Source organism: Phocoena phocoena, chromosome 4 (genome assembly GCF_963924675.1).
Source record: "Phocoena phocoena chromosome 4, mPhoPho1.1, whole genome shotgun sequence".
NCBI lineage: Eukaryota > Metazoa > Chordata > Mammalia > Artiodactyla > Phocoenidae > Phocoena > Phocoena phocoena.
In genome coordinates, this window is record NC_089222.1 from 77330474 (window position 1) to 77357432 (window position 26959).

The 26959-nt window shown below is 50.3% G+C and overlaps 1 protein-coding gene across 1 annotated transcript in view; it reads left to right on the plus strand.

Annotated features, from left to right (window-relative positions):
• The window catches only part of ADCY5 (adenylate cyclase 5), a 154878-nt gene that overhangs the window by 68931 nt on the left and 58988 nt on the right, over positions 1–26959 (plus strand). Inside the window, exons 2-3 of the mRNA XM_065877029.1 lie at positions 16593–16742; positions 20623–20744. Coding sequence (XP_065733101.1) covers positions 16593–16742; positions 20623–20744 — 272 coding nt within the window. The remainder of the gene's footprint in view (positions 1–16592; positions 16743–20622; positions 20745–26959) is intronic.

Consider the following 26959-nt stretch of genomic DNA (forward strand, 5'->3'; position numbering starts at 1 on the left):
GACACATAGACGTGCCTCCTGGCTCATCTGTCTGGTAGAGTCTCCAAGCCCTTAGCGGCCATGGCACTTAGTGCCACATTCATTTGTCCATCTTTCTCGGCTTCATCTGTGTTCTATTTAATTCTAACTCAGGCCTTTGAATTCCCATGGATGGGGTCCTGTAACCCCCTCTCCTGCCTTGTGCTTGGTGCTCAGCGTCAGAGGCAAAGATGGCTGGGGGTCTGGACTGTCTTCTGACGTGAGCTGGAATATTCAAGGCCTTGAAAGTACCCTGTAGCCCTCAATGTCCTTTTCATCCATTTATTCGTTTAATAAGTGTTTATTGGTGCCTGATATGTATCAGCCTGTCCTGGAGGATGAGGATGGAATAGTGAGCAGAAGGAGGCGTGGCCAGCCCCTGGAGGGCTTTTATCTAGTTCTCACCCCTCCCAGCCACTCCGGGCATCGCTAGACCAACTTGTATTGCTTTACACCTGTAATGTGTGTGCATTGGTAAAGTCAGCAGGCATCCATAGCTCCGTTTCAGAGCTAGCTCTGGAGCTTATGTGATTTGCCCAAAGTCACAAGGCCAGCAAAGGTCAGTCCGGGTCCCCTGACTCCCAGCAAAGCACTCCTTCCATGGTATCTCCTTGCCTCTCTCTCCAGGCAACCTCTGGGGTAACGTCTGGAGCCCCCTGAATCCCTGCTGCGGTACCTGACGGAGCTGGGCAAGCCTGCCTTGTCCCGAGCAGCTGCAGGGTGACCCTCCATCCTGGGTCGTTCACAGGGTGCCCAAGCCTGCCACACAGACAGACACAGCCCCATACATGTTCTGCACTCAAGCAGAGGTTAGGTAAGCAGCTTGGTGGCAATTTCACTTTCTCTTTAGTGTTTCTTTTTTCCTTCCAAATTCAGCAGACCTAAAATGGGCCCCTGGAGGTGAGGACTGGAGGGAGGGAGGAGGTGTGGGTAGGGAAGGCACGAGGGAAAGCCGTGCTATACCTGTGTAGGGTGGAAAGCCGAATTCAGTGTTTGGGGAGGGGCTGCTCTGTTCCCTCCCGCGGGATCTGATTCCAGCATTTTGTCAGCCCCTTCCCTCCACCTACACAGCCCAGCATCACCCTCAGCTGTCACCACTGCTCACCTAGAACAATGAAGGCTTGTCTGATTTTCCTGGAAGGGGGAGGAGGATGCTGAGGGTGGAGGAACCCGGGGAGCTGGGGCTGGATAATTGTTCTCCAGGATGGAGGAGAGAAACTTCGTTTGCACTCAGATTATAAATAAACTTCTAGCCCACAAAAACTTCTTGTCAGGCCACAGAACAAACTCTCCCTTACCGCAGAGGTCAGAGAACTGCATGGGAAGCAGTTTATGGGTGGCGAAGCCCCATCCAGCTTCTCTAGAAAGCCTTACCAAGGCACTCCCACTGAGCTAGCCTGTCCATCACCCCCGACCCCTCTGCCCCAACTCATAGCTTTGGTTTGTGTGGGAACGTATCTGCATTTCCACATTGCTTTGTACGTGTGATTCCCACACCTTGGGGGTGCATGAGGGGGGTTGTTGCCTGGCATAGGTTTTGAAGGACTCCGGCTTCCTCTGGGATTCCCCACAAATTCAGCATGGATCAGACGGGAGACTTTTGTATGACTTCCAGGTGTGACCAGCTGTCTTGAAGCTGCAGCTTATATGTTGAAACGTTGGGCATTTTATTGCATTTCAGAAGAACATGGGACAGAATATTTGAAATCAGATTTCCCAGAAGACCCTATAAGTGGTGTCTCTATTCATAGTGGTGTGCCCAGGGCGGTTGCACTGCCAGAGCCCCAGGCCACGGCCACTCCATGGACTGTCCCAGGCGGCAGAGACCTTGGCCATCACCCACTGCCTCTCCGGTTTTATAGACGAGGAAGCTGAGGCCCATAGAGGAAAAGTGACTTGCTTAGAGCCAAAGTGCTATTTTTTTTTTTTTTGCGGTATGTGGGCCTCTCACTGTTGTGGCTTCTCCCGTTGTGGAGCACAGGCTCCGGACGCGCAGGCTCAGCAGCCATGGCTCACGGGCCCAGCCGCTCCACGGCATGTGGGATCTTCCCGGACCGGGGCACGAACCCACGTCCCCTGCATCGGCAGGCGGACTCTCAACCACTGAGCCACTAGGTAAGCCCCCAAAGTGCTATTTTTTTTTTCTGTGGCAAATCCAGGATGAGAACTTAGCCTCCTAAGTCCCTAGTACTTTCTTTACACTGTGCTGCTTCCAGACATTTGTTCATTGCTCTCGGGCAGCCCCTTCTCCCCATGGTTTTAAATTCATATACTTTCCCAAAGCCCCCAAGTTTCATGACATGCTAGAAACGTTGACATCCTGAGGTCTTAATACCTCAGTCTATACCTGAGCCCCCCGTGAGAGACTTTCTGGTCCCTTGGGATCTTATGGTTGAGCCTCAGCGCCCAGAGACCCCTGTCCCTTTTCTCCTGCACATTTCATGGTCCCAAAAGCCAGAGAGAGTGGCTGTCTTGGGGCCTACCATCTGAAGTCTGCTCTGAGCCTAGTAGATGAAAGAATCTGAGTCTTTGGAAAATGATCCCCTAAAGGGCAGGGAGGGAGGCCAGTCCCTCTGTGGCCCAAAGGTGGGGCTCTAGGTCAATTCACTGTGTCAGCTTTTCAAAAACAGCAGTTTGATATTGTGCAAATCAGCTTGTGGTCTGTCCCATGTCTACCGTGTTCCCAGTCCCTCTTGCTTTGCCTCCCCTTTGTTCTACAGCTGTGCTGTCCAACAGAAATATAATGAGAGCTACATACATAATTTTAACTTTTCCAGTAGCCAAAAAAGTTTTTAAAAATGGGTGAAATTTAGACTTCCCTGGTGGCACAGTGTTTAAGAATCCTCTTGCCAGTGCAAGGGACACGGGTTCGAGCCCTGATCCGGGAAGACCCCACATGCCGCAGATAAGCCCGTGCGTCACAACTGCTGAGCCTGCGCTCTAGAGCCCGCAAGCCACAACTACTGAAGCCTGTGCGCCTAGAGCCCATGCTCCGCAACGAGAAGCCACTGCAGTGAGAAGCCCGCGCAACGCAAACGAAGAGTAGCCCCTGCTTGCTGCAACTAGAGAAAGCCTGCGTGCAGCAACGAAGACCCAACGCAGCAAATAATTAATTAAAAAAATTTTTTTAACGGGTGAAATTAATTTTAATAGTGTATTTTTACTTCACCCAGTATCTTTAGTAGATCATTTAAACAAGTAATTAAACAATTATTTCAAACTCTGATGTGTATTTACACTTAGAGCACACTGCCGTTCAGACTAGTCACATTTCAAGTGCTCACAGCTGCGTGCAGCTGGCGGCTGCCGTTGTGGACAGTGCTGTCCTGCAGCTCAATAGACTTCTGTCCTCCTTTGCCCCTGTAGTCCTCCCCTGCCTCTGCCTTTGGATAAACCTGGTTCTCCCACCTTTCCCTTCATTCCACGCTCCCTCTCAAGCATCCTAAGAGAGAGTCACCTTCACAGCCCCTATGACTTAATCCGTTGCAGTCTTGACGCGTCTCCTACCCAGTCTCCCTCAGTGGTCACCTGTGGGAGGGCCCTAACAACCTTTGATTCATGGTACCTTGTCAGCCTCTTCCACAGACTTGACTCGGCTGGCCCTCCAACTCTTCCTTTAATCTCTCTCTTCCAGTTAGCTTTCGTGACACTGTCTCACTCATTCCACTCACCATGGAAACTTCCCTTCCCCTGGAGAGCCACTTCTGGCAAATGTCTTGCTTGGGACCTCCCAACACGGCTCCCCCTTCCCTTTGCAGGCCCCTAGCCCCCCTCAGGCCCTGGCCTTTCTCATCTGTGCCATTTCCCCACCTCTCCTTTTGGTTTCTCCATCTCTAGCACCTTCCTCTTGACTACCTCTTTCCCAGCTGTCGAATTAATCTTTCTGAAGTGCATCTCTGATCACATTTCCCTGTTGAAAGCCTGCAGCATTAGAAGTTGTAATAACAGGGGAACTTGCTTACACTACAGCGTTGAGTGAAAAAAGCAGGATACCAAATCACAGAAACAGTAAGATCCCAGCTTCACAAAAGCAAAAACAAAAAACTGTGAGTAGATTAGAGAGGAAGGAGGGAAGGAAGGAAGGAACCAGACAGCACTGGTTGTCTTTGGGGGGTAAATTGATTTTTTTTCTATGATTTTGAAATTTTCTCTAATGAAAGCACATTTTATAAGCTGAAGAATTAATATACTTTTTATTTTGGGAAATGCAGCCACCAAGAGGTTTTAATGCTTCCTGGGTCGTGTGCCAGCTCCTTACCTGACAAGGATGTCCTTCGTGATCCAGCCACGAACCCCACCCTGTCTCTGCCCAGTTCCCCTTGCTGGCTCTGTCCCAGTCAGTGTTGACTTCCTCGCATTCCACAGGCAGCCTTGCACCTGTCTCCCTCCACCCCTTTATTCAGGTTGTTTCTGCCACCTGGACACCCCTCCCCTGTCATGCTGGCTGCCCGGATGCTGCCCACGCTGCAGTTTCCATCCCCAGACACTTCTAGCCTTCTTGGTCCCCACTGCTCAGACGTGACGTCTTTTTCTTGTTCGAATCTCTTTTCCCATTTGACTTATTCTGGCTGGTTTTGTAGGCATTTGAATTCTGATCTCTTCAATTAGGATAAGAAGTTCCTTCAGCCTGCCACGCTCAGAGGCAAAGCATGTAAGATTTTCCTCTGTTTAAAATAAGTTCATCATTTTTCTCTTTTAAGATTCATACGTATGGTAGAAAAGTAGGAAAGTATTCAGTGGTCTAAAGAAAAAGGGTAAAAATGCTTATAATGCTACCACCTAGAGACAGTCTACCACTGTTAACATACATATACTTTTAGATTGGGATCATGCTGAACATGCAACTCTGGATTGTCTTTTTACCCCACTTGACATTATATTCTGCAGACTTCCCCATGATGTTGAATCTTCTTCAAAGGCCTTCTTGAAAGGCCTCGACATATTCCAGGGTATTGAAGCACCGTAATTTATTTAACTATCCTCTAGTTGTTCGACATTTATCTGTTCCCCATTTTTAAGTTTTCTAATTCTCCTTGGCTATAAAGCCCTGCCCAAGCTACTGAGTTTCTGTAGCACAGATTCCTGAGAGGAGACTGAATCTGGGTCAAAGAGTATAAACATTTTTAAAGCTCTTCATACACATGGCCAGATTGCTTTCCAGAAGGGTTGTGCCTTCACATCCCCACTGATGGTATGGTGCCTCTTCTGTTGCATTCTTGCCATCATTGTTACCATGAAAAAAAGCTTTACTAGTTTAATAGGCAAAATATTGTTTTCATTTGTATTTCTTTGCTTACTGGTGAGGTCCACATTTTTCATATCGTGTGTTTATAAGTCATTTGTAATTTTACTTCTTTGAAAAGCTTCTTCATCTACGTTATCCATTTTTCTGTGAAATTTTACTTATTCCTTGTTAATTTATAAACCACTTCATATAATAACAGTATTATCTCCTCTGCCATATTTGTTGAGTGTTTGTGGAACTAACTTGGGATTAGCGACACTGCAAGGCCTGCAGAGTTTGTGTCCTCTCAGATGCTTCTGTGTGTATGCCTTCCTCCACCACCAGACCTGGAGTCCTGGAGGGCAGGGGCTGGGTGGCCGGGGTTGAGGTTCCCCAGTGCCCCAGTATGGTGCTCTGCACTGGATGCTTAGTCAATGCTTTTTGAGCGAATTAAGAGGATGTCCTGTTCAAATAAGTACTGTTATATGAAAGCTGTTGTTTTTCTCTGGCTGTGTACACAAGGTCTGGGGTCTTCCTAGGAATAAGTGACCAAAGATGACAAAAATAAAGTGTACAGTGTGGCCATTTCTCTCTAAAGGCACAGCTGTTTAAGTTACAGAGTAGACTACCTTACATTTTCTTGTCACTATTTGCTTTAAATTGTAAGGGAATCAAAATCACAATGAGATACCACCTCACTCCCACTAGGATGGCTGTAATAAAAAAGACAGACAAAACAAGTGTCGGGGGGGATTGTGGAGAGTCAGAACCCTCAGCCACTGCTGGCTGGAATATAAAAGGTGCAGCCACTTTGGAAAACACTTGGGCAGTTCCTCAAAATGTTTAACATAGTGTTACCATGTGACCAGCGTCTTAGTCCATCCAGTTTGCTCTAACAAAATACCATAGCCTGGGTGGCTTAAACAACATTTATTTCTCACATTCTGGAGGCTGGGAAATCAAGTTCAAGTCACCAGCAGATTTGGGTCTGGTGAGAGCCCACTTCCTGGTTCATAGTTTTTCACTGTGTACACACTTAGATTAGAGAGTACTCACTTAATTAGAGATTAGAAAACTCTATGAGATCTCTTTTGTAAGGGTGCTAATCCCACTCATGAATGCTCCACCCTCATACCTAATCATCTTCCCAAAGCCCCACCTCCTAATACCATCACACTGGGGGTCAGGATTTTAACGTATGCGTTTAGGGGAAGAGGACACAAACATTCAATCCATGACATCTAGCAATTCCACTCCTAGGTATATACCCAAGGGAACTGAAAACAGATGTCCCTGAAAGAAGCTGTACATGAATGTTCATAGCAACATTATTCATAACAGTCAAAAAGTAGATACAACCCAAATGTCCATAACTGATGGATGAATAAACAAAATGTGGTATATCTGTACTATGGAATGTTATTTGACCATAAAAAGGAATGAAGTACTGATACATGCTAAACAGATGAATCTTGAAAATATTATGCTAAGTGAAAAGAGCTAGACATGGGAGGCTATTACATGATACCATTTATATGAAATGTCTAGAACAGGCAAGTCCATCAAGACAGAAAGTAAATTAGTAGTTGACAGAGCTGGGGATGGGGCTGCGGGGGGGGGGGGGGAAATAAGCGAGGATTAATGGGTGTGGGATTTCTTTGGGGGGATGTTAATAATGTTCTGGAGTTAGTGGTGAGGGTTGCACAACCTTGAGATTGCATTAAAAGCTACTGAATTGGGCTTCCCTGGTGGCGCAGTGGTTGAGAGTCCGCCTGCCGATGCAGGGGACACGGGTTCGTGCCCCGGTCCGGGAAGATCCTACATGCCGCGGAGCGGCTGGGCCCGTGAGCCATGGCCACTGAGCCTGCGCGTCCAGAACCTGTGCTCCGCAACGGGAGAGGCCACAACAGTGAGAGGCCCACGTACCGCAAAAAAAAAAAAAAAAAAAAAAAAGCTACTGAATTGTATACTCTAAACGGATGAATTCTATGGTATGGTATATGAATTGTATCTCGCTGAAAACATAATTAAAGGACACTCTACGAGGGTAAGGCTTGGCCTCACAAGACAGGCAATAGGCCTTTCTCACCCGCAGTGGCGAGTTCCTGGGAGAGAGCTGGGCTGGAGGCAGCAGCTGGGAGGAGGGCCCTAATCAGCAGCATTTTATGTGACCAGGATCTATGAAGAAGGCCTGGGGCACTTAGGACGAGGGTGAAAGAAAGTCGAGTGTCTCTTTATTAAATAGAATAAAACAAAAGTGGACCTAAATTAAGTTGGGATAAATAACAGCTTTGTACAGTAGAGCAGGACAAGCTCTGAACTCGGAATGAAAATCCGATTGAGTTCTGCCGCCGTCTTGCTGTGTGACTGCCTTTGAGGCTCCTGCCTCGAGCCTTAGTTCCTGCATCAGCAGGAGGGGGTGATGCTACCCAACTTGCTTATCTTAGAAGGATGCAATGAGGATGCAATGAAATATTACCTGTGAAGGTGTTTTGAAGGCTGTAAACTGCTGACCCCCATCATCCTAGGTACTTGTCTTTTTTCTACTTTAGTCTACGTTGTCTTTCCTAAATATGGATTAAGCAGATGCTAATTATTCATTTGTTTTTAGTAATAGTAAAATTGTATTAAATAAACATCGTACTTTTATAGATTACTTTTTTTTAAATGATTGAATTACACACTTTATTATTTTTTAAGAATTTTATTTATTTTTGGCTGTGTTGGGTCTTCATTGCTGTGCACGGGCTTTCTATAGTTGTGACGAGAGGGGGCTACTCTTCGTTGTGGTGCGCGGTCTTCTCATTGCAGTGGCTTCTCTTGTTGCGGAGCACGGACTCTAGGCGGGGGCTTCAGTAGTTGCAGCACTCAGGCTCAGTAGTTGCAGCTTGCGGGCCCTAGAGCACGCGGGCTACATTAGTTGCAGCATGTGGGCCTAGTTGCTCTGCAGCATGTGGGATCTTCCCAGACCAGGGATCGAACCCGTGTCCCCTGCATTGGCAGGCAGATTCTTAACCACTGCGCCACCAGGGAAGTCCCAAACATTGTACTTTTAGAATCATATTGTAGATTGGTATTTCCAGAGGCAGTGAGTAGCCCATATGGTTGGGGTGGTGAGGAGAAGGGGAACGTGGCCCACGATGAGACTTGTAGAATCTAAATACCAGCACAGGAGTGTGGGCTTTATTTTACTGGTGGGCTTTTGAGCAGGAAAGTGTCATGATATAAGGGGATATGAGGATCACTGACACAGAGGATAGTTGCCTAGAGGATTCTAGTGCAGGAGAGATTGACAAGCACCGAGCAGCTAGATCCTGGCTGGAATGGAGAGGAGGAGGGGGTGCCACCTGGGCAGAACCCTAGCAGGAATGAAGTGAGCGGAGACCCTGGTCTTGTTTGTCCAGAGCCATTGAGATGGACCAGCCACCTCTATGAAAGAGGGCCTCGTCACAGAAACCCTCAGGCAGAGATAATGTGGCTTTGATCACAAAAAAAGTACAGCAATCTTTATTCTCTGTAAAGGAAAAATTTTAAAAGAGGCATCACTATGATGAAAAAAAGTTAATATATGTAATATTTTTAAAAAGCCATTTAGCACCTAATCGAGCATGGTACGGTATACAAGAAACCCTGCTGATATGCCTTCTCAGTATATAATTTAAGATTATCCTTCCTTGATTTATTTTACATCATAATGGGATTCCACCGAGGTCCCCCAAGCTTCCCACCAGCACCACGCAGGAGAAATGAAATCTGGGACAGGCAGAAGGAACCCTTGTCCTGCTTGTCAGCTCCTTTTATTTGGGACTCATTTGGTTGCTAGTTTTGTGTGTTTGTAAACAGAAAAAGGACTAGAACAGAAAGGGTTCTGCCTGTCTTTAAGGCTGGAGTCCCAGGTCACAGCTGCAGAGTACTGGGGAGCTGGTCCTCAGCCCCCAGGGCCCTGAGTTGGTCTAGCCCCCTGGGTCCAGGTGGGTGGATTTGGAAAATTAGATCTCAGCTTTGACTTGCACTTAAGTGGGGTGATTTCAGGCCCTGATGTGAAGAGGAATTACTGTAGTCTATCTGTGCAGGAGCCACTGAGAGTGGAAGAGGATCTGGAAGAGGAAGTGGGGAAGAGTGGGGACTGGGTCACGCTTAGTGTGCTGGGGCTCAGCCAAGGGGGGCGGTGTCAGCTGGGGGAGGGCAGGTTTGAAAGGGCTCCCTGTTAGCATTGTCAACGAAACTACAGTTGCCCAGTTAAACTTGAATTTCAGATAAACAAATAATTTTGTCGTATATATCCCCATTATTGCATGGGACATACTTATACTAAAAAAAGTTGTTGTTTATCTGAAATTCAAATATAACTGAACATCTTGCCCCCTCTCCCCAGTCACCAAATCTGGCTCCCTGGGGAATTCTCATTCCCCATCTCCTACCACCACCACCAGATCCACCCTGTGAACCAACTTGCAAGGGCAAGCTGGCTTGTCCAGAACAGAATTCGTGCAAAATAGCAGATTGTGAGGAGGTCTTCCCCAGCTTGTTTCCTTCTATTCCAAACTGTTCGTTCCTCATTCCTCTTTGCTGTGTGCCTTTCTCAAGACTGGTTGGTAGCAGGCCTATGGCAGCGGGCCCTTGGGTCCCCCCTGAAAACTTAGAGAGAAGAGGCAGCGAGGATGGCAGTGCCCAAGGCAAGCTGCTGGGAGTCCTTTCAACCTTTGCCATGGAGACACTGCATACACTGAGGACTGTCTCTTCACTTGTGGCCAAATCAAACCTGCAGCCTACAGACAGCCAAAGATTGGGTTTCTGAAGTGCTGGGGTTTTAGAAACGCCAGCGGAGTTGTACATATGCCTAGGCATCTCCTCTGGGTTTCCACTAGGAGACCAGAATTCCAAACATTCCCCACTCACGGGGTTTCTCCTGGTGTGGTCCTGGGACCTCCCAGACCCAAACCATATGTAGGCCTGGTTTTAAAAGCAAATGCTGAGGCCACTGCCAGGACTGAGGTTTGCTGTATTGGTGTCCCTGTTACTCCACCTGGTGTAATGTAGGTATCCCTTCACACACACACACACACGCGCGCGCGCCTCTTCCATGTGGTTGGACATGTCCTGTGAGGTCGGCCGGCACAAGGAAAACCAACAAACCCTTAATTAGGCCTTGCTTACTTGTGAATGATACCTGCTATTATTTACTAATTAAGTATTTTACATAAGGACATATGAAGGGGCTCAATATTTGATAATTATTTTTAGTAGCGAAGAAAGCTGGTCAGCATTTAGACCCTTGTGCCTGAGGTGTGAGATCAGTTTTAAGCTACACACTCCTTCCTGGACGGCCGTAAGCAGAATTCCATCAGACTTTACTGACGTTTCCTCTCCATTCATAACCTTAGTGTCTGCACGGTGGCCTTAGCGTCTATTACAACCTGGCACACAGATTCCTGCTCTTTTGATGGGTGGCGTGTGTGTGTGTGAGTGTGTGTGGTGTGTGTGTGTGTGTTTGTTTGATGTGTTCTTCTCTTTTTCACTCTCAGGTCCAATTTGCTGAAATCACCCTTCCCAGTGGGGCCCTGCTCAAGACCCCTCTCTCATACCCAGCACTCTCTTCCTCCTCACCCCATTGTGTGTTTAGTGAATGGGAGAGGGGAACACCGAGGCGTGCTAAACTTAGCCAAGCCATTTGGACCCTATTGGGTTACGGAGCATCATTTTACCTGGATTTGCACCGTCTGTTGCTATTGGCCTTCTGGCTGCAGGAGGAGTAAGGTTACAGCAGGAGAGGTCAGGAGGATTAGTACTGAGATACAGCATCGGCCAGTTGATAATTACTTCGGAGATCATGTCTCAGAAGAGAGTCTGGTCCCTCTTTCTGGCCTCAGAGAGGGGAAAGGCTGCCCTTTCCCCGTCCAGCCGGCTCCTCGTATTCTCTCCGCTAGTCCCTCCTGGATCTTAGTCCTGTCCTTTCTTTATTAAAGTATAACTTACATACAGTAGAATTCAGCTTCTCTGGCGTACAGTTCTGTGGATTTGGCAAAGGCATATCGATGTGCAGCTACCAGCACAATCATGATATGGAACAGTTCCATCACCCTGAAAGATTTCCTCCTGCTGCCCCTTTTAGCCAACCTCTCCCCCTGCCTCCTGGCAACCACTGATCTGTTTTCAGTCCCTGCAGTTTTATCTCTTCCAGAATGCCGTAGAAATGGAATCATAAGGTGTGATTTGAGTGTGGCTTTTTTCACTCAGCATAGTGTGTTTAAGACTCGTTCATGTTGTGTGTTACCACTAGATTGTTCCATTTTACAGATGGGTAGTATTCCATAAACATTCCTGCACAGATTTTTGTGTGAACATAACTTTTCATTTGATTTGGACAGATACCTAGGAGTGAGGTTGCTGGTCATATGGCAGGCATAAGTATGAGAAATGCCAGAATGTTTCCCAAGGTGGCTGTACCATTTTTCATTCCTACTAGCAAGGTATGAGAGTTCCAGTTGCTACACACGCTTACCTGTGCCAGTGTTGGCAGTTCTTTCTTCTTTTCTTTTCGTTTTCTATTTTATTTTAACCATTCTAATGGCATTTAGTCGTATCTCATTGTTTGTTTTAAATTTGCATTTCCCTAATGGCTAAGGATTTTGAACATCTTTCTCTGTGCTTATTTGTCATCTTATATCTTCTTTGGTGAATTGTCTACTTAAATATTTTGTCCTTCTTTTAAAAAGTGGGTTGTTGGTTTTCTTGTTTTTGACTTGAGAACTCTTTATGAATTTTGGACACAAGTCTTTTTATTACATATATGATTTACAAATAATTTTTCCCATTCTGCTGCTTGTCTTTTCATTTTCTTAACAGTGTCTTTTGAAGGCAAATGTTCTTAATTTTGATGAAGTCTGATTTATCAATTTATCATTTCTTTTCTTTTGTGGATCATGTTTTGCTGTGGTATATAAGAAATCTTTGCCTAACCCAAAGTCTTGTGTTTTCTTCTGGAAGTTTAATAGTTTCCGGTTTTACATTTAGACCTATGAACTGTTCTGAGTAAATTTTTGTATGTTTTGCGTTAATCATACGGGTATCCAATTTTTCTGGCACCGTTTGTTGAGAAGATTTTCCTTTCTCCATTTAGTTGCCTTTGTATATTTGTCAAAAATAAAGGTGTGATAAATGATTTGCAGATATTTTCTCCCATTCTGTGGGTTGTCTTTTCACTTTCTTGATGATTCCTTTAGAAGCACAGGACTTCTTAAATTTGATGAAGGGCAGTTTATCTCTTTTTTTTTATCTTTTATCATTTGTGCTTTTGGTGTAATGTCTAAGAAATCATTGCCTGATCCTAGGTCATGAAGATTTATTCCTATATTTTCTTCTAAGAGTTTTATAACTGTAGCTCTCATGTTTAGGTCTCTGATCCACTTTGAGTTAATTTTGTATATGGTATGAGTTATGAGGTACAACTTCATTTTTTTGCATGTGGATATGAAGTTATCTCAGTATCATTTGCTAAAAAGACTATTCTTTTCCCATTGAATTGTCTTGGTGCTCTTGTTAAAAATCAGCAAACCATAAATGTAAGGGTTTATTTCTGGACTCTCAATTCTATTCCATTGATCTATATTTCTGTCCTTAGGCCAGTACTGCACTAGATTGATTACTGTACTTTTATAGTCAGTCTTAAAATTGAGTAGTATGAGTCTTCCAGCTTGGTTCATCTTCTTCAAAATTGTTTTGGCTGTGCTAGTTGTTTTGCTTTTCCATATAAATTTTAGAGTCAGCTTGTCAATTTCTTTTTAAAACCCTGGTTGGGTTTTGATTATGATTACGTTGCATCTGTACATCAGTTTGGGGTGAATTGACATCTGAACAATACTGAGTTTTCCAATACATGCACATGGTATGTCTCTCCATTTATTTAGGTCTTCTAAAATTTCTTTCATCAGTGTTTTATAGTTTTCAGTGAACAGGTTTGTAATATTTTGTTAGATTTATGGATAAATATCTCATAGTTTTGGTGATATATAAATGGCACTTAAAAAAATTTCACTTCTGATTGTTGCTTGCCTGTAGAAATACAGTTGCTTTTTTGTATATTGACCTTGTTTCCTGTGATCATGTATCTTCGTATTTCTAAACTTGCTTATTAATTCTGGTAGCTGTTTTGGAGATTCTTTGGGATTTTCTACACAGACAAACATGTCATCTGCAAATATAGACAGTTTTATTTCTTCCTTTCCAATCTGTATGCATTTTATTTTTTTCTCTTATCTTACTGCATGGCCTCGGACCTCCAATACGATGTTGAATACATGTAATGAGAGAGGACAATCTCGCTTTGTTCCTGATCTTAGGGGAAAACATTCAGTCTTTCACCATTAAGTATGATGTTAGCTATAGGTTTTTGTATATGCCATTGATTGGCATATACCAAGATTGAGGAATTTCCCTTCTATTCCTAATTTGTGAGGAGTTAAAAAAAAAAAAATCTTGTACAGGGACTTCCCTGGTGATCCAGCGGTTAAGACTCCACGTTTCCAGTGCAGGGGACACTGGTTCGATCCCTGGTGGGGGAACTAAGACCCCAATGCTGCACAGTGCGGCCAAAAAACTTAAATTAAACTAAAAATCTTGCATAGATGTTAAGTTTTGTCAAATACTTCTTCAGTAACTATTGAAATAACCGTATGGTTTTCTATTTAGTCGGTTAATATGGTGAATTACATTGATTTTTGATGTTGAGACAGCCTTCCATTCGTGGGATAAACCCCACTTGGCCATGTTGGTTATCATGCTGCATTATTCTGTCTGAGGGTAACTCTTCATATTCTCCTTTCCAGTTTCTCCTCACTCCTTTTTTTTATCGTCTGGCACCTTCCTCTCACCTTTCAAAAGATATCCCCTAAAGAGAACATTCTTCAGAATTCCCTGTAGTCTGCACCTTCACCTCCACCTCCTCATCTCCTTCTCTCTCCTTAGCCCTCTCTCAGTGGTCCCCAGCGACTTCCAGGAGGTGTGCCCTTGGGCTCTCCCTTCAGAGTCATTGCATTGCTTCCTACTGCAGGCTGCAGTCTGTTCCTTCCCTGCCCTTGGGGGCTTTTCTTTCTGAGTCAGCTCTGCCTTGCCAGCCCCCAGCCTCATGTAGGTCTTTGTTCCCTCATGCTTTGGGCTTCTGTGGTAGCCTCCCGACCCATCCCTCGACGCCCTGCATTCCTCTTGCCCCGATGAACCTTCCTGAAGCCGTGTGCTCATCCTGCCGTTCTTTGCTTCAGCAGTGTTCGTGGCTCCTGTTGTAGGATTGTGCCAGCACTTCTCAGCCTAACATTCAGATGCCTCTTCATTCTGGCTCCAGTCTGCCTTTCCAGCTCCAGCTCCTCTCTGTGGACTTGCCCTCAGGATCAGAGAGCCTGGGTTATTTACTCAAGGACCCTGAGTACCTCGCAAGCCTGAGCTTCCTGGATGCCCTCTCCAGGGACGCCCTTTCTTACGTCTGCCAGCCTCGGCACACATGCCCCTAACCGCAGGCCCAGGGAGCCCGGGCCTGCCCAGCGGTCTCTCCTCACTCTGTGCTCTCTTCCGCTCCCTCTTGCTTGGCATGAGTCAGTTTCTGCTTCCTGTTGCTGGTTCTCTGTCAGTCTTGACCGCTTATCTCCTCAACTGGACTGTAAGCTTCTGTAGAGCAGGGGTCTTCTTTGCTTGTGATAAATAGGTTGGGGTTTTTCTCTGCAGTGCGTTTACATAAGATGACAGTGGTAGGATTCGGGGGCGGCTGAGGTTGGGGTGGGGGCGCTGGGAGTGAGCAGCTGAGTTGGTGGAGCTGGTAATCTGAGTTTGCCCCTTCCCTGAAGGCTCCTCAGGGAGGCATCTGGAGGGGAGCCAGGAGGTGCTTGAGGGGAGCCCACAGTGTCCTTCAGCCAGAAAACCAGAATTTTTTGTGTAGCCGAGGAGAGAGCAAGACTGAGACGGGAGAGAAGAAGTCTCTTTCTGTGCATGGACTGGGACAGACATGGTATAGGACGTCTCCAGGGAAAGATGGCAGCACATCTGGTATGGAGCCCACATGGCTCTGGGCCTGAGAGCCTGGGCGGAGGTCAGGGCCACCTCAGAGCTGGGCTGGGGAAAGCCTTCAGGTAGAATGCAGAGCAGAGCCAAAGACAGGACCTCTAGGTCCAGAGACACCCTGGAAGAAGAGTCACTGCCAGGCAGCTGAAGTCCCAGAGGGAGGCCCTTTGGGATCCCAATAGACAAGTGGACTAGAGACCAGTGCAGGGCTCCTGGGGGCTGGAGGAGTCACAGTGGGAGGCGCAGGGGTCGGCCTGGGCTCCCCTTCTGCAGTTGGGACTAAGAACTAAATGTTTGGAGGGAGTGATTGAGGTCTAGAAAGCTGAGCCTCTGTGTGGCTTCTGTCCGGTATGGCCTGAGGCAAGGGCAGGACCAGGATCTGTTTACCCAGATACCCCAGGAGCTGTACCTGCCAAGAGAAGTTCTGACCAAACAGTACCTTTGCCAGGGCCTGGAATGTGCTATGTCAACCCTGCTTTTGTGGGTTGAGTTGTGTTTTCCCTTAGCTTTTCAGTAAGTATTGCTTTCAAAAGAATTGCAGCCTTGTCTCTGACCCGAGGGACAGTGGTCTTTCTCCACACACATCTCTGTCTGCACCAAGGAGGGCATCCGTGAGGAGTGGGGGTAATGGTGGGTGCTTGCCAACAGGTGTGCTGGTGGGGTCGTCAGGAGGCCCTGGTGCTGGTGCAGAGAAAGAGATGAGAGCCGTGTGGACACATCCCTGCTGGCCAGGGACCTCATCCTTCCCTCAGTCCCCAGAGGACTTCACGCAGTGCTGGGTATCAGCAAGTATTTGCTTCTTGGAGCTGATTCCTGGGGAAGAGCCAGCTAAGGCCTCTCTGTGGAAGAGCAGCCCTTTGTCCTATGTGGACCCTGTCGCACTTTCAAACAATGAAACCCTGTCCCCCTCAAGGAGCCTTCCCTGCCGTGCCCTTGCCGCCCCCAACACACACAGCTCTGTCACAGCATCCCCAAGACACCTAACCTTTTAGCCTTTGGTACCGTGGACACGGCCAGTGCGAGTACTCAGTGACTCAGCATCCTTAGGGCCATATTCTGTCACAGGCCAGCCAAGCTCTAGCCTCTGAGGACATCAGAGAGCCTGACTGATGACACTTGGCTACTCCCAGCAGTTGGCTGCGGGTGGGTGCCCTTGGCATTTGTTCGGGCGGCTAGGTGTGCGTTTGCTACCGTGGGGCCCGGGGGGCTCCGAGCTCTGGGACTGGGAGGGTCATGGCTGAGGCTCCAGTGCCTGGTGCCTGCTCCAGGCCTGAGCTCCGTGTCCTCCTCTCTCCCTCTGCAGCTCGTCTCCAATGTCCTCATTTTCTCCTGCACCAACATCGTGGGCGTCTGCACCCACTACCCGGCTGAGGTCTCCCAGAGACAGGCCTTCCAGGAGACCCGGGAGTGCATCCAGGCTCGGCTGCACTCGCAGCGGGAGAACCAGCAGCAGGTGAGTGAGGCCCTCCTGCCCTGAGCACAGCTGGCAGGGAGCCTGCCTCGGCCCAGCTGCTGCCTGCCCACCAGCTGTGCTCAGGGCAGCTGTCCAGCCCCGCCTCCCTGGGGGGGTGCCCAGCCTACGGGGAACGTTTCCCCTGGAGGGAGCCCAGCGTTCCTAGCTCTGTGGGAACGCTCTAGGGGCAGCTCTGGAGCACCAGCTCTAGCCCTGCCCTTGCCTGTTGCGTCCTCAGTCTCCCTGGGGTTTGCAAGCAAACCAAGCAGCTCGGGCGGCAGGAAGCAGCCCTCCACCTCTCCCCCGGGGCTGATGAGTTGGGGTGGTGAGAGCATCAGCGTTCCCTCCTGGGATCGAGGTGCCCGCCAGGCGAGGGGGGAGGGAGGAGGAGAGGAGGCCAAGCTGTCAGCCCCTGTGGCACCCTCACTAGGCACTTCCTCTGTGATGATCTCTGGGGTTTGGTTAGTTCAGAGAAAGGAAGACGACTGTGTCTCACCCTAAACCTCACCCTCAGGAGACTCCTGGGCCGGGAGGCAGGCCATTCATGCAGCTCACAGACTCGGGGGCTTCTCCCCGTGAGCCCCGGGCAGAGGGACCTGCCCCTGTGTACTCCTCTGGCTGAGGCGGGGCAAGGACTGAGGACTTGTCAGGGTTCCCTACCTGGCATCCTGGGGGTGTCCTGTTTGGGGTTCAGGTCTGGCTGGCTCACCACTGTGTCTTCTTCTGTGTGTGAACCAGATAGAAGTTGGGATCTCTGAGATTGTGCATGGCTCCCAGACAGCAGGCCCGGAGGGAGACCCCGGGGGAGAGTGGGCAGGTCAGCAGGGTGCTGGGGCTCCCACTGGACTTGGACTCGTCCTGGCTCTCAGAGATAAGGTTACTCCAAAGCGGAGGGGCCTCCCTCTCTTCTTGGGTTCGTGTCTCGCCAAACCCTGCACGAACTGGTGGAGGAGTCCTCTTCTGTGCTGCATACCGTGTCGGCCGACGACAGGTGTAAACACGGAGGCCTGCCTTCAGTCGTGAGGACAGGGAACCGGAGGCCTGGACGGCAGTAGTCATCTGTGCCCTCCCGCCCAGCACGGCGTGTGCGCTGTGAACACCCCACGAGCACAGAGTTTGCCACAGCGTGAGGGCCTCTCTGCCTCTGTCTGGATTCAGCCCACGGCTGGTGACATCCAGATGGCTGTGCCGGGGGGAGAGCTCTGCTGAGCCTCTCCAGGCCCTCCCCCAGTCACCATCTGCCCCTGCTTCCCTTCCAGCCCCGCGCCCGGACGCTGTGCCTGGCTAAGTCCCCAGCTCAGGCAGTCCAATCTGAGGCCTGGCCTTCCCGTGTGCTCTCTTAGCCCCATCTGGGCTCCAGGTCCAGCCTCTTGAATGAAATGTGTTCCCAGGGGTGTCCCTGAGTCTTCCCACTGTCTCTTCTTGACAAGCTTACCTCACCTCTCTGCACCCTGCTCACCCCCAAGCTTCTACCTGCCTCAAAAGCCCCCCTCTCATCCCTGTTCCAGACCCCAGCATCTCTCACGTGAGATCAGGACACCTTCCTTCCCCTTCTGGATTAGAGAATGTTCCCCCTCACTCCTGGGTCCTGTCCCTTCTCGAGTAAAATTAGCATTTACAGGGCTTCCCTGGTGGCTCAGTGGTTGAGAGTCCGCCTGCCGATGCAGGGGACACGGGTTCGTGCCCCAGTCCGGGAAGATCCCACATGCCGCGGAGCGGCTGGGCCCGTGAGCCATGGCCGCTGAGCCTGTGCATCCAGAGCCTGTGCTCCGCAACGGGAGAGGCCACAACAGTGAGAGGCCCGTGTACCGCAAAAAAAAAAAAAAAAAAAAAAAATTTAGCATTTAGAGTGCCTCACAGTTTACTTGCATTGGCCCTGGCCAGGCTGGACATTCCAGAAATTCCACAGGGATTTGGGGGAGAAAATATGTTTGCCATACCATGTTTCAGGCCAAGGTACTGGGGAGGGGAGGCATGCCTCCAGGGGACAGGCACTCCTCACCTAGCCGGGGCCCAGAGTCAAGCCTCCCCTGCCCTCTGCAGAAAAGGATGCTCTTAGATCTGAGGATGCTTCTAGGTGCTGATGAGGGGACTCAGCACTGTTCCCCAGCCAGCCCCTGCCCACTCGTCCTGGCCCTCAGCCCCAGAGCTAGTTATAAATGTAGGAAGGTCTCTCATGAATCTATACAATTTGTAGCACACTTTCTCCCAGTCATCCTGTATTTCCACAGAATTGTCCTTTAGCTTGTATTGATATTTTTATCACCAGTAACTGTTCACTGAGAGTTCAGTAAATATGAAATGGCCTTTAATGGCCGTGTGCGCTGATGTCTGGGGTGGCCAGACCAGCCCGCAAAGAGCACCATTCCTCACTAGTCCACTAGAGTTTCCTAAGCATAAGGCTGTCAGCTCTGGAGCTGAACAAGACGCAGTTCCCACCCTCAGGGAGACCCCAGTAACAGACCATTGACATTGAAATGCAGAGTGATCAGGGGCTCTATAAGAAGGCCCAGGGTGGCAAGGGGATGCTGGGAGCTGGAGCCAGGACCCTCCTCCTGGGACAGGGCTGAGCCTGAGGTAGGTTAGCAGCAGTACTTGAGGATGGTGATTCTAGTTGAGGAGCAAGGCCTTGACCTTCGTGATCAGGAGGACGGGGGTGCCAAAGGCACAAAGGCGGGGAACTTGAGAAGAAGGACCATCGGGGGCATGGTGAGCATGGTGTGGGCATGATGTCATCTGCTGGTGGCAAGACATAAGGCGGGCAGCCGGCCGAGGCAGTGGGTGTGGGAGGTGAGCAGAGGAGGCGCTGATGGAAACCTTGCTCCCAGAGGCCAGGAGGAGGGAGGGGAGCAGCAGGAGAGTCTTAGGGCCACGTGAGAGAGCGGCCCAGCTTCCGGTGCTGAAGGAGTGGAGAGAGAACGAGGGCGGCTGGAGACCGCCAGGAGGAAAGGCTCCAGATGAGAGGATTCGCGAGCGAGCCTGGCAGAGTTCCTGGTGTGGGGAGGGGGCTACAGAGGGTGCAGGTAGAGGTTGGACCTCTCGGAGCAGTCAGGCCCCGGAGGAGAACACAGAAAGGGGGCCAAGTCCAGACCCCATCAAGGGCTGCCGTGACCCTACCCAACTTCACAGGGTGGCCCTGGCCCCTCTCCTGGCTATTCTCCAACCTCCCCTTCAGCCGGTCTTAATTTCTTGGTTTCTCAAAGTCGGCAAGCTTTCCCATCCTCCTGGGCCACCATCCCCTACGTCGAAATGGAGCCCCCTCCTTCGCAGGTCATCCTCTGGTGCCCACGAAGCCTTCTGTGACCACCCTGCTTCTCCCCAGCCTGCGTCAGGTCACCCTGCTCAGTGCCCTGTAGTACCTGTAGCCCCACAAGACTGGGAATTTGTGAAGGAGGAACTTTGCCTGTCTCGTTCACGGTTATCACTCCTGGCACCCGGCATGACGCCAGGAACATGGGCGGTGCTCAGTGAATATTTGGTGACTGAACGAATCTCATCGAGAGCTCCCAACAACCCCATCCCTATTTATAGATAAGGAGCTGGAGGCTCAGAGAAGTTCAGTCATTTGCCCAAAGTCTCAGGTGACACCCAGGATTCTGACCCCAGGTGCCTGGTACTACAGATTCACCAGGAGTACTTTTCCCCATGTACGCGGAAGAACCAGGAGCTGTCCCAGGGAGATGGGGGCCAGGTGGCCCTGGGACATGACTCCACGCCCAGCACATACAAGCGTTAGCTCCATGAGTTTCCGGAGAGCCTGAAAAGTTTTCCAGGGCCCTGTGGGTGGGGGCTCAGGTGGGGAGGAGTGAAGCCTGGGGAGGGGAGGGGACTGCCAGGCATGGGGAGGAGCTGTGATGAAAGCATCTGCTTCCCTCCCCAGGAGCGGCTCCTGCTGTCTGTCCTTCCCCGTCACGTTGCCATGGAGATGAAAGCAGACATCAATGCCAAACAGGAGGATATGATGTTCCATAAAATTTACATCCAGAAACATGACAACGTGAGGTAGGGGTGAGGCTGGGGGGCAAAGGCAGGGTGGGAAGACTGAACCCCAAAAGAGGTGACATGTCCCTTCCCTCCTCTTCAAGAGGGCACAGCCCAACGGGGTGGTCTGGTGGCTTTGGAACGTGTGTTGTCTGGGGCACCCCAGCCCCGCCCCTCTAGGTCTGTTAAGTGAATTAGTATTGGTGGGGAGGAGGTGAGGCTGCAGCAAGGAGGAGGAAGGAGAAAGCAACACCACCAGCTCTTGGGGAAACTCCTAGCCTAACAAGGGAGACAGAAAGTACAAACTTGGGACCCACATGTCACCATCATTGTCTCAATCTTCACCACCGCCCAGCAGCCTCCATGCCTTCTAAGCCAGTGTGTGCCAGGCACTGTACCAGGCATTATCCACCTCACTGCTAATCCTGTCAGGAGGCTGACAACCCTGCAGGGTGGGGACCCTTAGTAACATCCCTTGTTTAGAGACAGCTCAGAATGGCTAAGACCCCCGGCCAAGGTCACTCAGCCAGGAGTGGTAAAGCGGTGTGTGCCCAGGTCGGCCCACCTTGAAGCCCACGCTCCTTTTAGTGCGTGTTTGTGGCTTCCCTAGACAGAAGCTCTGACAGCAGGGATGGGCAAACAGAGTGCAAAATCTGCTTCTGTGTTCCATGGGGACATGAAGCGATACAGTGGCCTTCATCCAGCGTGGCTTCCTGGAGAGCCTGCTAATTCTCCCACATGCCCAGAAAAGGAGCTGCTGTGTTTGCCTTCGAGAGGGTTGCTTCCTCCCTGGGCGAGTTTTCCTAGGACCCATGAGTCCTCTGAGGTTGGTGTAAAGAGGACATTTTGGAGGTTTGGGCTGAATTTTCAAGTTTGGGTTAAAGAGAATAATATAAATTATTGTGCGTGGGTGCACGTGCCCGCACACACAAGTACACACATTCGAGATGAGGCTGATGGCAGCGGGAGTGGGGAGGGCATGTGTTGTCGTGCAGAGTGGACAGAGCTGCCCAGTCCCCAGGGTGCCCCGGAATCCGACACTGCCGATTCTGCCCGTGTGTCCTCCATCCAACTCCCAAGACAGATTTGAAGCCTTTGGGAGAAAATAGTACCTGGACAATACATTTGTTCTCAGATTTCAGAGTATCCCAGCCCCACGACGCCCACCCACACTCCACTGTCAGGCAGGGAGGGTGTGGCCAGCAGCAGCCTTGGACTCTCGGGAAGAAAGCTGCCCTGGCCGAGTCTCCACGCCGAGGAGGTGTCCCGAGGGGCTGCGGGCTCACCTCAAGAGGGAGGTGGGGTCCAGGCCTCGGTAGGTGGTGCTGATGCGAGGTCTCCGTCCTTGGCTTGTCACATCTGCCTCTGTCCTCACATGGTGGAATAATCCCTAGCAATAGTTAATGCTTGTATAGGGCTTTCTTTAACCCAAGCACTGTTCTAAGCGCTTTTGTATATTCGCTTAATCCCCACAACAAATACAAGAGGTTGGTACTGTTATTATCTCCTTTTAACAGGTGAATAAACAGGCACAGAGATTAACTTGTCCAAGATCCATAACTGGTTAAGTGAGGGAATCGCCCCCAGAAAGCTTTTTGGTAATGGAGTTTTTACCTGGTCTGACTACTTGACAGATTTATTTTATACGCCAGCAGAAGGGGTTTGTGGATGACTCTGTAGGAAGGAGGCCTGGGGAGCCCTCAGGGAGGAGGGGACTCAGAGGAGAGGAGGAGAGAGGTTTGGCTTCCCACCTGCGTGTGTGTGACTCAGGAGCCACGGGGCCTTTCCTGCCTGCTGGCTGCCCCGCAAATCTGGGGGGCCCCACCTTAGGACATGTAAAGAAACAGCCTTGTTTATCAGAACAAGTCCCAGAGGTCCAAAGTTCAGGTGGGAAGGAGTGACCCGCCAAGTGGTCCCAACACATACAAACCCCTGAGCTCCGCCCTTTGGAATTTTCTCTTCACCACGCCGCTGGCCCTGGCATTGCTCTGTTCCAGGCAGAGCATGGACGAAAGGTGCTTTCCTTGATTGCTCTTAGCACAGCAGAGCTTTCAGCAGATTTACCGAACTAAAAAGTGGAACCCAAAGGAAATCCAGAAAATTCCCCACCCAGAAACCGTCTGGCGTTCAAGGCACAGGTTCTCAGCCTGGCTTGGCTGGCACAGCTGCCACGTCTGGCCTCCTCTGCATCTCTGCCCAGTACCTTGCCCTCTCACCCCTCTGTCCTCCCAAATGGGGGGCTTCGTCTCACTTCCCGTCCCTCTGTTGCTGGCTCTTGGACCCACAGCCCTCCAGCAAAAGGGTTTGGTCAGAGAGGCTGACTCAGGCCTCTTCCGCAGTGACTGCCCTACCGAGTGGCCCACCCTCTGGGTGACACCCCCTCACCCCTCCACTCCCACAAAGGCTGTGACTTCGGGTCAATACAAGAATCACAAGAGTGGCTAGAGCATCGGCACGGCAAGAATCAGAATCAGACCCCAGCCATGGGGGGTGGGGATTATCTGTTCTAGAATGCGCTCAGGATCAATAAGAGCAATCAGGAAAGAGATGAAAGGACAGAAAAGCTAAGATGCCATCATCTTCATGGGGACAGACATGATTCTGGCTCTGAAATTGCCAGGACTAGGGGTGGCTGGTACACATCAGAGGCCAGCCGCAAGCAATCATATGCAAATATCCCGCTGGGGCCCCTTCCCTGTTCATCAGCCTCCGTGTGCTGCTCTTGGTGGAAACGCATTGCTTGCTCTGGTCTCTGGTTTTGGGCTGAACCTTTGGCTTGGGTTGGGGGTTGAATAGTAGGTGGAGGGATGACATCACAGCGTAGAAATGCACTTTGGGGCTTGGCTCAGGGTCCAGTGATTAGCCCTGGGGCCCTAGGCAAGGCGGCCCTTCATGTCTCTGCTGTGTGGCCAGGGCAAGTTACAGGCATTGAGCCACTCTGAACCTGTTTCCTCATCTGCATAATAGGATAGGAAAAGTACCTACTTAACAGGGTCTGTTAAAGAGGAAATGAAGGGCTTCCCTGGTGGCGCAGTGGTTAAGAATCCGCCTGCCCATGCAGTGGACATAGGTTCGAGCCCTGGTCCAGGAAGAGCCCACATGCCACGCAGCAACTAAGCCCGTGCGCCACAAGTACTGAGCCTGTGCTCTAGAACCCGCGAGCCACAAGTACTGAAGCCTGAGCACCTAGAGCCTGTGCTTCTCAACGAAGAGTAGCCCCCACTCACCGCAACTAGAGAAAGCCCGTGCGCAGCAATGAAGACCCAACGCAGCCAAAAATACAATAAATAAATTTATTTAAAAAAAAAGAAAAACAGTAAATGAAATAATATGAGGAAAGCGCTTAGCACAATATCTGGCACAGAACAAGTGTTCACTAATTGGGAGCAGCTATTGTTACTGTTATCATTATGATTATTACCACACTCCTATCAGCAAAGAAAGGCCTGGGGATTCTCAGTCTGGAGTGGAAGGGTGATGAGTCACATTTGTCAATTCTCTGTGGAGTTGTAATATTTAGACAGGGTGATGACATGCTGTTCTCTAACCCCACTGAGAGCAAGGCCACAAGAAAAATAAATCAACTCTGAGGTGTGACAGTTTGGGCCTGGATCTAAGGGAGAGAAGAGACTAATGGGTGGCCAGAGAGTTTGGCCTGGGCAGGGAAGGGGGACAGACAGGTGCCCATCACTTTCCGTGGCCTCATTCTCCCCAGGCCCCGAGGAGGATCATTGCACAGTATACAGTTCTCAGGATTCCGGGGGGCCTGTTGGATGCTCTGGTGCTGGGCCACCACTGGCTGTGGGTTGAGGCAGGCCAGAGGCCAAGGAACCCGCAAGACCCCCGTGGAGCCCCCCAGATGCCTCTCCTGTCTGATGTGTCGGGTGGAGATGTTTCAGCCCCTCTTGCTGGACAGCTCAGTTGGGGCTGGGGCCATGGCTGGATTCAGACCTGTGACTTGAGAGCCCTCCTGCCTCCCCTCCCCTCCCCCCAGACATCTGGCCCTGCTGCAGCCACAGCGCCAGGGTGAGAGGAGGGCCGTGCTGTCCCTACTCCTGGGACAAGGGCCTCCGGGACACGTCAGCGGAGGCTGTTCTGGGCTGGGGGCTCCTGGTGCTCTGCTCTGAGGGGAGGGAGATGGGGGTTGGAGGAAGGGACACCCAGAGAACGTACCACATGGGGGAGCAGAGTAAAGGTACTGATGCAGCCAGAACCCAGGTGCCACCGGGTTACCCCTGCTGAGAGGTCACCATTGTGGAGGAAGATGAGTGTCTGTGTTGAGCAGGCTAGTTCACTCCCCGCTCTGCCACTTAGTAGCTGTGGGCACTTGGGCAGGTCACCTAGTCTAAGCCTCGGTTTCCTCATCTGTGACATGGGAATGGTGATGTCCTTCCATTCATCCATTCAGCAGAGGTTTCACCTCTACCTCCATCGCTGGGAATCACCAGCTGTGCTCTCAGACACTTAGCCAGAGGCAGGACCGTGCTGGCAATGCGGGGTGGGGGGGCACACCGTCTCTGTCATGGGGAAGCTCCTCTTCTGTTTGGGAGGACACACAAACAACAGGTTAATTAGTAAATTGGGGTTGCGTCACATGGGGAGCGGGGTAGTGCCCTGGCGACACGGACTTTCCATTCTGATAGAATGCAGTGCTAGACAACCCACCTCTCAGTCACTGAGGAGCAGAGCCTGTAGGAGGGGGGCCCTGGGGCTTCTTGCCGGGGTGCTGGAAGGGTAGGGCAGCTACAGCGTTCAGTGTGTAAAGCACCAGGCCCAGGAGGTGGCTGCACACTGTTTGCCCTGCGGAAGCAGAGCAGGCTCCTGGGCAGGCTACCAGGTGAGAGTCAAGGTCAGGTAACCCCAGAGGTTTCGGGAGGAAGGGAACACCCAGCCAGGCCTGAGAGGGTACTGAAGGGTTCCCTGCTTCCGCAAGGGTCCCTGCTGGATGAGGAAGACCTGTACCTGATTGGCCAGTACGCTGGAGCCCTTAGGTTTTACAGGTTGCAGATGGTGGGATCATTCCAGACTCTGCTCTCTGTGGGGGTGGAGAGAAGGCCACCTCCTCCAGGTGGGGGCGCTGGTCCTCTGCTGAAGGAGTGCCGGGTCGGGGCGGGGGTGCAGTCTTGACTCACTGGCTTGAATGAGAGCCTCATTCTCAGAGACCCAGGAGCCCTGTGGGGCTGGAGCTGGGGTCCTGGCAGAGGAGCTGCTGTCCCGGGGGTGGAAGTGAGCTTACACCTTCGCCCTGCACAGGGTGGGTGTAGCAGGGTCTGGGGAGGGCTGCCCTTCCCCCGCCCTTCCCTTCTTTCCCTGTCTCTCCCCAACCTCCCCCTTTTAAGGTTATCGGCTCCTCTCCTGTCTCCTTCAAGGGCTTGGCTGAGTCCCCAGGTCACTCCGGGCGTCTGGCTCAGCTACAGCATGGTTCTGAATTATAATGACCACTCCGCAATGTCTGCGATGCTCTGATACCCGCGGGCGGATTGTGCACCCTGTGGGCGCAGATTGAAAATGTTTACCCTCCCCACGTCCCCAGCCAGCGGATGGACGAGAGGTGTGGCCCACAAACATGCAGCTTTCCTGTCTCCAACCTGATATTAAGAAAAGTATTCTTTTCTTGTCATCTTCTGTATCAATTATAGATATAAGTGGTCTTATATTATCCTCTCATTCATTCCACAAACATTTATTGAGCTGCTACTGTGTGCCAGACATGACTCAAGAGTAGATGGAAAAGACACCATGCTTGCCCCTTAAGGAATATCCAGCCCTCACCAGTGAGGTAGGGCTGAGCCTGGTGCTCTGGGAACGTGGCTGACGACCCAGCTGGAGCCACTGGGGTTGGGTCTTTTCTTTCAATCAGTCAATCAATTAACTAATTATTTTTGTTGTGGTAAAATATACATAGTATCAAATGTGCCATTTTAACCACTTTAAGTGCACAGTTCAGTGGCATTAAGAACATTCGTATTGCTGTGCAACCATCACCACCATCCGTCTCCAGAAGCCTTTTCATCTTGCAGAACTGAAACTCTTTACTCATTAAATACTAACTCCCCATTCCTCAACTTCCCCCAGCCCCTGGCAACCACCATTCCACTTTCTATGTGTTTGGCTACTTCCAGGTACCACATTTAAATGGGATCATACAGTATGTGTCCTTTTGTGTCTGGCTTATTTCACTAAATGTCTTCAAGGTTCACTCATGTTATAGAATGTATCATGTTTTCCTTACTGTT